The sequence below is a fragment of the Crocodylus porosus genome, unplaced genomic scaffold (genome assembly GCF_001723895.1).
Source record: "Crocodylus porosus isolate Cpor-Errol unplaced genomic scaffold, CroPor_comp1, whole genome shotgun sequence".
NCBI lineage: Eukaryota > Metazoa > Chordata > Crocodylia > Crocodylidae > Crocodylus > Crocodylus porosus.
Genome location: NW_017728947.1, coordinates 52,523,665 through 52,538,297, shown reverse-complemented (window position 1 = coordinate 52,538,297; position 14,633 = coordinate 52,523,665). Strand labels below are relative to the sequence as shown.

At 49.9% G+C, this 14,633-nt stretch overlaps 1 protein-coding gene across 3 annotated transcripts in view; it reads right to left on the bottom strand.

Moving 5' to 3' along the window:
* The window catches only part of CDAN1 (codanin 1), a 59,084-nt gene extending 44,979 nt beyond the window's left edge, over positions 1–14,105 (bottom strand). For 2 of the 3 annotated variants that reach the window (XM_019551345.1, XM_019551346.1), the window contains exons 1-5: positions 13,986–14,105; positions 11,219–11,946; positions 7,747–7,971; positions 4,774–4,967; positions 4,111–4,227 (exon numbers count right to left, since the gene is read on the bottom strand). In XM_019551345.1, coding sequence (XP_019406890.1) covers positions 4,111–4,227; positions 4,774–4,967; positions 7,747–7,971; positions 11,219–11,946; positions 13,986–14,081 — 1,360 coding nt within the window. In that variant the 5' untranslated portion in view covers positions 14,082–14,105. Of the gene's footprint in view, positions 1–4,110; positions 4,228–4,773; positions 4,968–7,746; positions 7,972–11,218; positions 11,947–13,552; positions 13,693–13,985 lie in introns of those variants that run through there. The other variant, XM_019551347.1, reaches the window with a different exon arrangement.
* Positions 14,106–14,633: the final 528 nt, after the last annotated feature.

Genomic DNA, 14,633 nt, shown 5'->3' with positions numbered 1-14,633 from the left:
GTGTAGCTACAGAGCCCGAGTAAGAAGTGGGATGGAGCCACAAGCAGCTCATCTGGGGAGCCAGCTCTCCACTGCTGCACACATGGCAGGGTACTGGAGGCGGGGAGGCACATGTCCCCCAGATTCGTGCTCAGGGTGGGGACAGATGCAGGCTGCCCACTGCAGGTTTGGGGGTCCCCACACTGCTGCTCTTCCCCTGGAGGCCTCCACAACCCAGCCCCCACTGCTGCCAGGAGAGCAGGGGGTGCCTCACCATAGCAGCATAGGGCTCCTGGTGGCAGCACTGATCTTCCCTGCCCTGCTGCACTGGATCCTGCCCGCTAGGCAGCAGAGGCCCCCAGGAGGAAGACAGCTGTGCAGGGAGCCCCGAACCTGAAGTGGGCAGATTGCATTCTCCCCTCCTGCCACGACAGGCTCTGCTTCAGCCATGCCACCCACAGGGGTAGGGGAGCTGGGCTCTGCACAACTCTGGCTGTGGGAGCCAGGACTTGCGTGTTGCTGAGGACAGGGGGCTGTGGGCCCTGGTCCCATAGCCCTGATAGCTGGATACCCCATCCAGCAGGGCAGGGCCTGTGGGTCAGGAGTGAAGGGCACTGGCAGGGCTCAGCACCAGCAGGGATGGGGGGCGGGGGCTATGGGTTGGGACTGAGAGGCACTGGTAAGACCAGGGGGTTGAGAGTCAGGAATGAGGGGCAACAGCATGGGCACAGCATTGGCATATCAGGGCTGCTCAGCACCACAAAGCAGTGGGGGGGAGGGGGGCAGGGATCTGGGGACCCATGTCCTAATGAGTGAAGGTGGCAGGGGGAGCTCTGATTTTCCATGACAAAAAAAAAACCAAAAAAAACCCAAATGCCAAAATATACAGGTTTTTAGAATTTATTTTATTTTAATCATTGAGGCACTGGGAGACTTCCAAATTGCCTTAACATTGTAAATATATCAATAAACTGTTGTGTTCAACAGATACCTATATATATATATAGTGGCGTTTCATTTTAATCACAGAAAAGCATGAATATGGGGGGTTTTATCAGAGATGTGTGATTTTTAAACGGAGAAAACCAGGATCTCCACTTAGGAGACGAAACAAAAACTCAAGGCTGAATCTCCCAGACGAGTGCCATAACTCCTGGGTCAGAGATTCAGACTCTCTGACTGTGGACTTTCAACTGCTTTACAAGGGAACAAGAAATTGATGCTAAGAAGTGTCCCAGCTGTTACAATGTACTTGCTAAAGAACTACAGGACTTCAGTGAGCTAAATCACTCAACTAACACTGAATGAAATCTTATTTGCTCCCCTTACATCACTGTACATCAGGGGCGGGAAAAATATGGCCTGCAAGGCTGTTTTATCCTGCCAGTGGGGCCCCTAAAAAATTTAGAAAATTAATATTGATCTGCCCTTGGTTCCTGTAAAAAATGACAGGAGGCAGGGGCAGTAGGACCCAGGGAAAGCCCCAGCAGGCTCCCACAACAGCAGGGCCTGCCTGACACTCCTCCACCCCCTTCTGGCCTGGGACCATGTGACTGCTCCCGCCCCAGAACCTCAGGTAAGGGGGGAGGGGGAAGCGGGGGGTAGGGGAGGACCCCAGGCAGGGAAAGCGCAGGGAAGTGGCCCTGGGAAAAGCTGAGCAGGAGGGAAAAACAGCCTTTCCCCCACCCTGTGGCCAGTGCTCCCTGCTGCAGCCACTCACAGCCTGCGTGGGGCTGCCTTGAGCAGGCACAGGCAGCCCCACATGAGCTGTAAGCAGCTGCAGCAGGGAGTGCTGGCCATGGGGCAGGCGAGGGGCCGCCTTTCTCCCACGCTCAGCTTTTCCCTGGGCTCCTTCCCCTGTCCCGTGGCCAGTGCTCCCTGATGCAGCTGCTCGCAGCCCACGTGGGGCTGTCCTGAGCAGGCACAGGCAGCCCCATGCAGGCTGTGAGAGGCTGCAGCGTGGGGATGCTTTTCCCCTGCATTCTGCACCAGCTTGTAACCCGCCCCTGCTGCCACCCTGGGCCCCGCACCGGCTCCAGGCTCGCCTGTCAGGGCTGCGCATGGCGGCAGCAGCTGTGGGCCCCCTGCTTGCCATGCCAGGCAGCATTTGCCACTGCCATCTCTGGGCTGCCCAGTGGGCGAGCTCCAGGCAGGCAGCAGCAGCAAACACCGTCCAGCATGGGCAAGGGCCCAGTCTGGCAGCAGGGACGGGTTACAGGCTGGTGCTGAGTGCGGGGGGAAAAGCGTCCCCTCACCTGCCCCATGGCCAGTGCTCCCTGCAGCAGCTGTTTGCAGACCACGAGGGGCTGCCTGTGCCTGCTAAAGACAGCCCCACACAGGCTGTGAGTGGCTACAGCAGGGAGCACTGGCACGGGGCAGGCAAGGGGATGCTTTTCCCCTCACGTTCAGCACCAGCTCCTTCCCTGCTGGGGAGCAGGAGGTCAGGGCTGCATGCTGCCCTCCAGCCTGTACTGTGGGGCTGGGGGGCACTGGGAGTGAGCAGGCGTGGGAGCCAGCGGGAGCACAGGGCCGACACTGGTGTCCTGGGGCCAATGCTGGCGGGGCCCAAAGCAGGGTGGCAGGAGCATGGGGTCCCAGCCAGAAGGGGCTCTATGGAGCTGGGCCAGATCCCCCCTCTCCCTGCCGGTGCAACCCAGCCTGGCTCAACAGACCCCTGCCAGCCTGCACCCCGCTTTGAGCCCCACTAGTGCTGGCCCTGAGACATTGGTCCCAAGTTGGTGACAAGGGGGCAGGGCACCTGTCAAGGGGTGGGGCTACCCATGGGGCTCTCAACAGCTCACCAAAACTAGGTAAGTGGCTCTCCACCCAAAATAATTGCCCACCCTTGCTATACATTCATGCAGACAAATTATGTCAAAACAGCTTATATTGGTATAATTCCAGATGGCTGTAATTGTAATATATGTTCACATCCTCTCTTTCTCTCTCAGCTAATTTATATATTTTTAGACAAGTATCAACCTAAGATAAAAGGCTCCTTTCAAAGGTCATTCTTACAAGTCATGGTATTTCCAGTGATACTAAAGGAAGTTAAGCATATAGAGGGGTTTGCAAACGGACGCCCTTCCAAGACAAATGTGTTCTGCTGCAGCAGCACCAACCACAAAAGAATCCAACATATTCCCTCTTCAGCAAAAAGAAAACTCCAATCTAAACTGGTTTGAAACAGGACGGGCATATCAGTGGGCCTATATCCTGAATTTGCCAACTGAGGCCTAAAACTAGAGCAAATATAACTAACCATCAGGATCCTCTATCCAGCAGCTGAAGTGCACATAACCTTGTCAAGAATGGGGCTTTGGATATATGGGTAAGATGCAAAACAAGAAGCGTTTTCTTAACTAAAGTATTACGAGCTAGTCTTAGCTGGAAGCAATTCTCTGCCTATCTTAACTAGAAAACAAACTGTATACAAGTACTGTCCAGATTTGCCAGAAAATGCATGCACACAAATCCCATAGATACTGACGGGTCCCAGTGCATCTGTGTCCTTGTGGAATCTGGCTTTAGACTCGTAGTAATTCTCGGGGTAATTCTGGCTTGGATAAAGTGAATGAGGAAGAAATTTGGTGAATCACTTCTCACTGAAAATCTAATTTGAGAGATAAACAGGGGGACTCTGGTACAGTAGCAGTAAGCTGACATAGCCTGCCTTTTAAGACAGCGAGGATGGATTATAAAACTTCTATGCATTCATTTACGGCAAAGATGTCAAGCTCATTTGCTGGGAAGCCACAGTCCACTTTTACTTATGTTTTGGGACCCACACTATAATTGTAAAGCAACATACTCCCTTCACCCGATACTGAGATTCCCTCTCCGCCCCACCCACCAAGTATGAGAAAGAGGTTTGTACAATGACTAAAGGTAGGTATTGGCTTCTGGGTAGCAACCAAGCTTCAGTTATGTATTTGTTCACTGATGAGTTGGTGTGTCACACTGAGTGATACAGAGTGTAACAACTCACTGCATGTAAGCCTCAGAAGACTTCAGTGGTAATGATTTCCAGCCACTAACTCCCCTGAGAGGAACTCCTAAGTTAAAAGTGACGTGCTATGTACCCCATTAGTGTTGCAGAAATCAACCTATCCAGTCAAAACTGTTGCTGACCTTTACATCCTTGATTAAATTCCAAATCACTCTCTCCATCGTCTGCAGATATTCCCTTGGAAGTCAGCAGTTGCAGAACAAAAAAGAGCTCCAGGAAAATATTCGGAACCAGGTTTTCTGGAAGAGAACACATGAGATAACAACTAAACACTCAGCACTGGCCTGTTTCAATAAGCCGAGAGATGGCTAACCAAACCTCAAGCATCCAATAGTGGCTGATATATGAAAGGATCAGCTGAAAACCTCCTCACTGCCCTAGTCCCACTACACAGGCATAGCATGCATGTTGTCTGGGTAAACTTAGTACCTCCATTCTACCCAACAGTAAGCCATACGATTTTTCAAATTATCTATAACACAGCATCTTAGTTAGTACTATCTGAAAAGAAATCTTTAGTTCTGGAACTTCTTTCCACAATTACACCACAGTAACTTGAGATTCAAAGAACTGTGTAAGGCCCATCTTTTTTCCTAGGCTTTTGCCTGAGAAGGAATGAATGGATGTCTTGTGTTTTTGCTCTCTAAGTGGCACCCCTTTGCATTAAACCTGTAATGGACTCTAAACAATAATGTGAAGATGACATTACACAAATTCATTTCTCCAGACAGACTCAAACTGAAGGAACACAGAAAAGTCAGTCTCCTCATTCCATAGTTCTTCACCTGCTATACAAGATGAATAAAGCAAGGCCAGCTGATCTAGTTGCTTTTTGCAGGAGACCTTACTGAGATGTGGACAGGTCATCAGATGGCCCTCAGGAGGGAGGCTTGCACTTCGAGTGTAGCTAAGTTTGGTAGGAGTGCTGGGCTCCAGAGACAGGCCTGCAGGAGAAGAAGCCTGGTGCAGCAACTTGCATCTGAAAGTCAAAGCCAACAAATACAAAGGAACTTGGAATGACATCACAAGAATCTAGACAGAAAGATCTGGTTTTATGGGATACCTGTATAAACTGATTGTGTCATTTACAGAATATAAATGAGTTTCCATACAGGGTAAGGGGTCAAATTGCTGAATAAATTAATCTCCTATCTAATGAGCAAAGACTCTTATAGTTAAGACAGTGTATTCAAACTTCTTCCAGGCCAAGGCACACTTGCGTTAATAACAATTTTTCCGCAGCACACCTTTTAAGGCATTCCCCATCCCCATACCTGTTGTAAATCATTGCCATGGCAAAAATCTGCGGTACACCTGTTAATTTCTGACGACACGCTGGTTGGGAAACACCGAGTTAAAGCATAGAACTGGAAGTCAACAGAAACTGCATCCAATTCCAATTCTGCCATTGATTCAGCAAGTCATCTAAATCCAGTTATTCAATCTCTTTGTGGTAAAGCCTCCTATCTTCCAAAATGGGGACAATACCTACCAAATTATTTGAAGCTAAGCTCCTTAATATTTACAAAGGGTATCACATTCTTAAGACAAGAGGCAACCACCTGCAGGCAGTGGCGGTGCGGTGGCAGTGAGTGGAGACCACCCACACGCAGCTGCAGTGATGTCGACAGCGAGGGTGGGCTGAGAGGGGACTGCCTGCAGGCAGTGTCAGTGGCAAGGGGCGGAGGGGGTGAATGGCAGGCAGGGACTACCCGCAGCCGCTGGCAGCTACGTCAGCAGCAGGGTGTGGGGGGCGCAGGATGGTGACTGCCCGCAGAAGCCAGTGGTGGCCACTCTGAGGGGGAGCACACGCCCCCCTATGCATTGCCTATGGCAGCAGAATTGCAGATAAGTCGTGACAAATCTAAGGGGATAACTACCAGATGAACTGGGAATGCAATGGCAGGTGAAATGTAAACTGATAAATGCAAGGTAGTCAAAGCTCTAAGGAATGAATTATTTGCACACCATGCTAGTTTCTAAATTTGCTGTTGCCACTCAGGAAGAAGGCATCCATATCAATGTGAACGGTTCACCAAAACTTCTGTTCAAAGTGCAACAACATTCAGAACAGCTCACAAAAAGTCAAGATGTCTAAAGAAAATAACAGAAATTAAATATCTGACTACCATCTTAGAAGGAAATGGAACATTCACACCTGAAAGAGTATAATTCATTACCCCATCTCAAAGTCCATTTAGCCCACACACTAAAGGACACACTGAGAAAATGCTGAGGAACTGGATTAGGTGCATTTCAGTGGCATTTCTCTATTATCCTGCACTAGCTACTGCAAGGACCTCATACCCAGAGGTGCAAATTACTTTCTAAAAAGCTATCTTCCAGCAAAGACAATGATCTAACCAAATTCGGGCCTAAATTAAATACATTTAATTCCATTCAGTTGCACTTTAGTCATTTACCTAGGGTGTGAATTTCATTTTCTTTGTTTGTTATTGTTTACTAGCATTTCAGTTGTAGTAACCAGCCTCAAAGAGATTTTAAGAAGGCTTTAAAGACCAATTCAAGGTCAGACTTTTAGACCATATTTTAAGTCCAAAACCTAAATAGAAAGGTAAATTACAGCCAGTCAGAGAACTAAAGGGCTGGAAGCTGCTATCAAGTCAAGTTTCCTGAACTCACACATACTCAAAACTTGACAGATCTGTTTCACTATTATGAGCCGAATCCGGGACTTAAGTAGACTGAAAAGTTAAATGGGAAAAAGGTTTGGCCCTCAAGGAAGACATTCTTACCCAATTAACCTCACTAGGCCCAAAATTTCACTCTAGATGTCCAATCAGACTCATTCCATCCATTCAAAATGAACATTTCTGTATGTTTGCCTTGGAAAAGTCCCATATTTCATGGATCCACATGCAATCATCCTTTCAATTAAAAAAACCAAAAAGGACAAATCAGTCCTTATAATAGGATCCTACTGCATCTGCAATCTAAAAAGAAGAATGGGGAAGGTAAGGGGGAGATGGGACACCATCTGATACATTAGGTAGCTGTTCAGGTATACCCCTCCCTAAGGAGTCTGCCAACTCAGTTTATGCAGAATGCTGATGGGTTTTTTTAAACTCCTGTAAATAATGGCTTTTCGAACAAAACTTGGAAGCATTAATCCTCCAAACACCCCACCCCAGGGAATATTACTATGTTCCACCTTACTGTGCCTCAGTAAAGGTAAGCATCACACAGCAAATCATAAGAGAAACAGAACTAGGAACCAACTGTCACATCATTACTCAGTGCATGCTAGAAAATCCTTTCACTTTCCTCCTTCCAGTAGAAAGTCCTTCCACTTTGTTCCAAAACTCCAAACTTAATTTATTTGGTTTGTAAAAGAAAGAATTGCTTTTTGTATGCCTGACTTGCAAATCCCAAGTCACGCTTCTCACATATTACCAAAATTAATTAAGTTGCTACAAGGCAATTTAGGCCCTTGCTTTCACATATGCAATCACACTGCCCTAACACAAGACTCCCTGTTATACCTGTGTAAAACAATTGGCTTTCAGTAGACTTGCACTGGAAGACAATGGGATCACAGACATGCCTGAGGGCACATAATTTGGAGCACAAAACCTTTATGGAGGCAATGAGGTGTAACTGCAACATTCACTTTTACATCAATTTTTGCTTTAACAACTGCAGCCTGCTTTGGACACTTTTTATTCTGCTCAGCCTTCCATATTAGCAACATCTATGCAAATGAGAGCTAGCAAATCTGTCACGACCCATGCTTGTACCGTTCTTTCTTCAGCATCTCTCTCTCCTCTTGAAGGCTGCTCCCTCCAGTGGAAGCAACGTTTCCTTCCTGAATAGTCACAAAGGCTTCATGACTTGCTCCAGGTGGAAACCGAGCAGCTGGAGATTGGCTGACTGGTGTAGAAGTGAAGCACATCTTGGGTTTGGAGAGTGGGCGCTCAGTACTCACTGGAGTGGGGTTAATTCGTCTTGATGGCTTACTTTTGCTGAAAGAATTAAAAAAAGAGGCTTCCATTTAAATAAAGTATAAGAATCAAAGTACGGAATCAAATCCATGAGACTTCCACGATTTTGATGCCAGCATAAAATTGACAAGGAAGGAGAAAAACAAAATGGAGCATATTTGTAACTTCATCTAGCAGTCATCGATTTTATCCCAATTAATGATAGAGTGGGTATCCAGCAAACAAGTATTATAATGGTCCTGTTAAAATATGATGTACTTCCTGCTACTTCACCATGCTGATATAAAAATAACTAACTATAACCACTGTAGTGGAAAGCAGATGATAAATATTATCACTGAGCTTATCAACAGTTCAGCCCAAACAAATCATCAGACTCATAAATTAGGATATGCCAAGTTTCAGAGGCCTCATCTGTTTCTAAAACATCCTAAAACATTCATGCAAATGTGACCAAGGAGTCAAATTGGGTAGTGGGAGTCAGGGCTCCTGAGGTCTTACCTGCTTTGTATTATGTACACCCAGGGGAAATATGCAATTCTGTGCCTGCGCAATATTGCACATAAAGCGTATGACCCCACATGGTTGCATAATTTTGCATAATTTAACCCAGGCAGACTCTGTGCCTTCACGGAGCTCCCGGCACTCCAGCTGGGAGCCCCATATGAAGGCACCAAGCATGGTGGCAAGCCACTGGACATCTGGTCAGTAGGGAGGGGAGCTCCTGCCTGCAGCAAGGGGGGTGTGTGCGTGTGGAGATTGTGGGTAGGCATGGGACCCCTTGTCACACATCTGCAAGCAGCAACAGGTGGGCCCTTGGGGTGCTCATGGCTGTGGCAGGCAGAGCACTCCCAGTAGCATATGGGACTGAGTCCCAGGAGTGGCATGTGGCAGCATGGAGCCCGCCCAGCCCAGCCCAGCCTGCTGGCATGTGCCTTCAAGCCAGACCAGGCAGGCTCTGTGCTAGCACGTGGAGTTTGCAGCACTGCAGGTAGGAGCCACAGGCCATTGGGCCGGGCCAGCCTGCCTCCATGCCTCAATGTGGGGCTTCCAGCACTCCAGCAGGAAGCTGAACATGAAGGCATGGCGCCCACGTGGTCCTAGAGCACCTGACTACCTGTCCCCACATGCGACTACCCACTGAAGTACTGGACGCCCCACGTGGAGACTCAGAGCCCATCTGGCCTGATGGTGTGCAGCTCCCACCACAAGCCCCGTGTGCTTGCATGGAGCCAGCCCAGTCTGGTCCGAAGGTGTGTGCCAATGGGCAGGGCTGGGCTGGCTCCATACTGCCACTGCAGCCCTCAGGACTCAGCCAGAGCTGTGCACTGTTGGGTGACTGCCTGCTGCAGCCATGAGCACTCCGAGCGCCCGCTGCCTGCTGATGCCACTGGCAGTGGGGTTGTTCACCATGGAGAGGGAGGGGTGGGACAGACATGCATCGGGGGGCCCCCACACACAGAGATGGGGTTTTTGGCACAAATATTAAGGATATAAGATGCAATGTAAAAAAATGTAATTAATTTTACATAATTTTGAGTTTTTCTGTGCATAAATTCTCTGGGGTGTATCTGAGCAACTACTAACTTTTTCATGCCTCAGTTTAATGTTCTCATAAAACAGCGTTTACCTACACTCATGAGGTGGATGTGCAGCATAAGATAAATTACAGCAAGGCTTTGGGAAAAGGCTCGACACCAAGATTTATATAACACTCTCTTTCAAAACATAGCAGAAATACAAGGATAAATTTATTGCTTTCTACCTTACTTCTCTTTTCTAGAATGAATATGCTGCCTGATGTACATTAGCTGCCACAGACCTATTGAGACTACTTAGCACTGCTGTTTCATACTTATATTTGATCGGTCTTCACACTTTTCATATCAGTCACTGTCTGAATAGCTTGAAACTAGGGGTACAACCGATAAAAGATTTTTTGGCCAATTCTGATGGATGATTATTAACCAGCCATATCGGCCAATACCAATCCAATGACCAGTATGCAGCCCGGCAGCTTGAAGACCAGCATCCAGCTGGTAAATCTGTGGTGGTGAAGGGGTGTGTGTGTGGGGGGGGGTGGCAGATTGAGGCTCCACAGTGAGGGAAGGTATGAGGCAAGGACAGGCGCTGCCCAGCCAGTACAGGACAGAGCTGCAGGAGGCTTATCTGGGGGGTGCAGCTCCTGGCCACTGTGGATACCCCCAGGGGAGGAACAGAGAAAATGTACCCCCTGGATTTGTACATGGGGCAAGGGTAGGCTGCCCACTGCCAACATGGGGCCAGAGGCTGTACTAGCTGCTTCCCAGCAGGCAGATCCGGGCGAGGAGGGGCATGGCAGGTGGCACTGGGAGAGGTGGCTATGGGGTGGGCTATGGCTACTCCAAAATTCACCATAGACCCACCCCACCCCCATAACTCCCCACCCAGTGGCACTACCCACCCCAAATGCAGCCCTGGCCCAGCCCACCCACTGGGAAGAAGCTGACGCAGGCCCTGGCCCTAAGCCCACAGCAGGCAGCCCACCATTGCCCTGCACATGAATCTGGGGGGGCATATACCCCCCCATGCTTCCCCCACAGGTGTGCCCAATGGCTGGGAGTTGCCCCCCACTTCCCCCAGACGGGTCTTCCAGTTATGTCTCATGCCCCATCTAAGCTGGTTAGTTCCTGCTCCTGCCCCATTCCCTCGCTCACTCTGGGAGCCTCGATCCACACCCCCATGCTCCTTCCCCCCCACTCTCCCAGACTTACCAGCCAGATGCTGCTCTTCAAGCTGCCAGGCTACACTCCTGGCCATGTACATGCATGTGTCTGCACACAAGCACACAGCATTTATCAGACATTATTGGCTATACTGGCCAAAAAAAGCCGACTGCCGAACACGTCAATTTTCCTTTTATCAGTGCCAATCTACTATGGACCAATACATCAGTGCATCTCTACTCGGAACTTATTGTTTGTATCAAAAATTCAGCAAACCCTACTAGGCAAACCCATTTTGCAGAGATCATCCCTCCTCCTCCTAATGAAACCCTAAATCCCAGGAATTAACCTGAAGATGTTTTCCCAAGATAAAGGTCTCCAAGTGTCAGACACCTATACGTTACAGACACCTAGTATTTTCAAAAGTGAAACACTCCAGAGGCCTGATTTTCAGATATGGCATCCTTTGTATTTAATTGTTGATGACAATCATCTCAGCTCTCCCAGAAAACAGCCTGTCCTATTTTTCTAAATACACCAACAGTTAATAATGATGCTCTTACTTTGTGAAGCCAGAAGAAGCGCACATGGGTGGGAACTCCTCCAAGTTGTTGAGGTTCAGCTGATCAGGTGGGGAACTGGCAGAGACACCCAACACTTCACTGCGCTTCTTCCTCCCTCCACTCCATGACGTATTATCACTCTTCCCATCCTCCTCATCAGCAAGACATCGCCCAAGATCCCGAGCCACCTGTCGGCCAGAGGTACTGGCGGAACTGTTGCCCTTTCTTCTGCCTCGCCTTGCTGGCTGAACTTCTGGCGTGGCCACAAAAAAGCTCCCCAGGTTGGCCTTCTGGGCTGAGCGCCTCTCACTGTGGTTAAATACAGGGCTGCAACCAAAGCTTGGGCTCACACTGGAGACCACACTGGGGAAATCACTGCTGGGGCTTGACAGGTTTGATCCAGTAAATGCAGGAGCGCCACCTGACACAGCTGAAGGGGGAAAGCTGGTATCTGGGGAACAGGAGTTAGCAGAGCCTTTTTGGGTAAAGAGCTGCATTCGGCTGCTGCTTGACCCTGTTGTGTTTCCTGACCTCCTTTCTGAGCCTGTCCTTTGGCTCCCACGGCCAGCAGAGTTTCCAAGGGCCTTGGAATTTGGTGTTTTTGCAGGGGTGGAAGGCCCGTTGGTCAGGATCTGACCGGTTTGCTCCCTTAAAAAATTCAAGAAGAAAGGCACAAAGTCTTTCTGAGGCAAACTAAGAGATACCAGCTTTTCATGGATATGGTTCTCCTGCAAGAAAAGAGGACAAAGCATTAATGAAAAATACCCAAAACTAAAGGTTATCACATTTTTTCTCTTTCAAATTGCTGTAATGAATTAAAAGTAATTAGGGGTTTTTTAACACTTTTAGCTCCAAGAAGAATGTTTAATAGTCAGAGCAAGCCACCGAGATTCATGAGTTCTTGATTCTATTCCCAGATCCGACAGCTAGTCCTCAGTCTACTTTGGGCGAGATAAACAAAAGCATCCACTCTATTTCTGGCTGCCCTACTGCAGATCAGCAGAGCCTATTTTATTCAAATGTCCCCACTAGCATAAGAGCGCTACAGATGATCCACACTTAGAAATAAGGCCTTTTTTAGGCATCTTATGTAAAGCACTAGACACTGATAGCCAAAATTAATTCATAATGCATATGGTTGGTAATTTTTTGTGCCCCAGCGTTCTGCTAATACCACTTGTTTCCTCAGAGGGGTGCTATAAGAATGAACATTTGTACACCAATCTGAGATTCTACTTTGTCCGATACATACATTTACATGATTATATTTCAGTGGAATTATACTAACCACAGAAGTGAAAATACGGATTGCTATAGGGTTTGTGATGCAGAAAGCTTGCAATCAATAAAACTAATTAAAAACGTAGCTTTAACATCTTTTAAACTTTAACTAAAAAGCATAACACCTGTAAATTATCTAAGAATAGTGTCAGGAACATTTTTGTTATACATTACTAAAATATAACCTAAATTCTTTCATGCAATGAGGACAAAGATTCTGCTGGTCTTTCAGTAGATATCATTTGTTTTCCTCACAAAAGAAGCAGGCAAAGTTTGTAACAAAAATGCCAGAACTTCCTGGGGCAGCCATTCATATTCTTACTAATGTCAGAGCCACTGTACTTGCGCTCTCCCCTTAGATCCTATTCAAAAGGGAAAAGCTTTGTGGTTCCTCCCCATGCGAAGCAGAAAGCAACATATTCAGAGGAGAACAGACAGTCTGTATTTAAGGAAAGCTTTCTTAAGAAGGTGGAGGAACAACAGTCTTCCTTTGCTTGACGTATTTGTTCTGCTACGGGCACAGGCTGTGGGGGTAGGGAAGGACCGTTTGAGAGCAGAAACAAACTTCAGTGGCCAACTACACCAAACTTGGACTCATCTCAGATAAAAAAGAAAGCCATTTGCTCTCTCCACTGTCCTACTGGCAGACAAGAGCTTGTAACTAAGGTGCCCCGCTGTGACCTGCCTTCTGCCTGACTTCAAACTAACAGCAAACTCACTTGCCCTGCTCTACTGTTACGTTTGGGAGAAATAATGCACAAGACTGGAAAATCAGGAGACCTGGGCTCTGTTAGCTCAGATGCAAGTTGCCACGTGGCCTGGAGCAAAACAAGTACTCTTTCAGCTCCTTAGCTTCCCCCTCAGCAAAATGGGCTCAATAGAGGGACAACCGATCAACTTCTACAGGTCAGGCAGCAGCCTCTTCCAGTTATTAAGACCCATGAAGTTGGGGATACTCCTCATCTACATTACATAATAAGGGAGACAGTCTGAGCTGCTACCAAGAGGTCAAACCACCCCTTTGATAGGTGGTGTTACTGAAACACAGCTCACCCGCACCCACACACCCCGCAGGGTGCCAGCGCTGACAACCATTGCCACCACTGACTCCCAAACTGCAGCTGTGAATTGCTGCGAGGGGGCGGCAAGGACTATAATAACCCCACAACTCCCACGAGGCTGGCGCTGGGCCCCACTCTCGCAGCAGACGACTACAATCCCGAGCCAGGCTTCATGTGAGGAGAGGCGGGAGGGGGAGACGGACCCGGGCCCGCCTCTTCCCTGCCGCCGCAACGCCCAACGCCCACAGCCCCAGCGGGCCGAGGCGGCCTCCCGCCTCACGGGAAGTGTCAACGCAGTGGCGGGGCGGGCGCCGTCTCCCCCTAGCTCGGCCCCGCCGGGGGTGGACTCAGGATCTTGCCGCGGCCTTGGGCGGGAGGGGGGCTCCCGGGCGGGGCCGGCGCCCCCTCCCCGGGACTCGCGGTACCTCGGCCGGGCGCCGCCCGGGGTCGTGCTTGAGCCAGTGCACCAAGGCGCCGGGCGCCACCTCCTCCCGCAGCACCAGCTCCAGCGCAGCCGCCATTCCCGGGGGGGCGGAGCGGGCGAGCACTAGGCGCGGGGACACGCGGGAGGACGCCGGGAGGGGGCGGGGCCTGCAGCGCGGGGCGCCAAATGGAAGGGGGCGGGGTCACGGAGCGCGGCCGCAGCCCTGGCCCGGGGCGGGGCCTACGGGGGGTGGGGCTTGCACCTCCCCCTCCCAATGTCAACACGCGGGGTGCGGGGCGCGTGCGCGGCGCTTGCGCGTCTTTTCCTCTCATGCGCGGTCTTCGCGGCCGGGGCCGGGGCCGGGGCCGGGGCCGGGGCCGGGGCCGGCGGGCGGAGGATGGCCGAGGACTCGCCGAAGCGGCGCAAGGCGAATTTCAACGAGGCGGAGACAGAGGTGCTGATCGAGCAGGTGCTGAAGCACGAGCAGCTGCTGTTCGCGGCCGGCCCGGGCCGCGCGTCGCCGGGCCAGAAGCGGCGCGTGTGGGAGTTGATCCGGCACAAGGTGAACCCCGTGGCCGCCTGCCCGCGAGCCGTCGAGGACCTCAAGAAGCGCTGGCGGGACCTGAAGCGCCGCGACCGCAGCAAACTG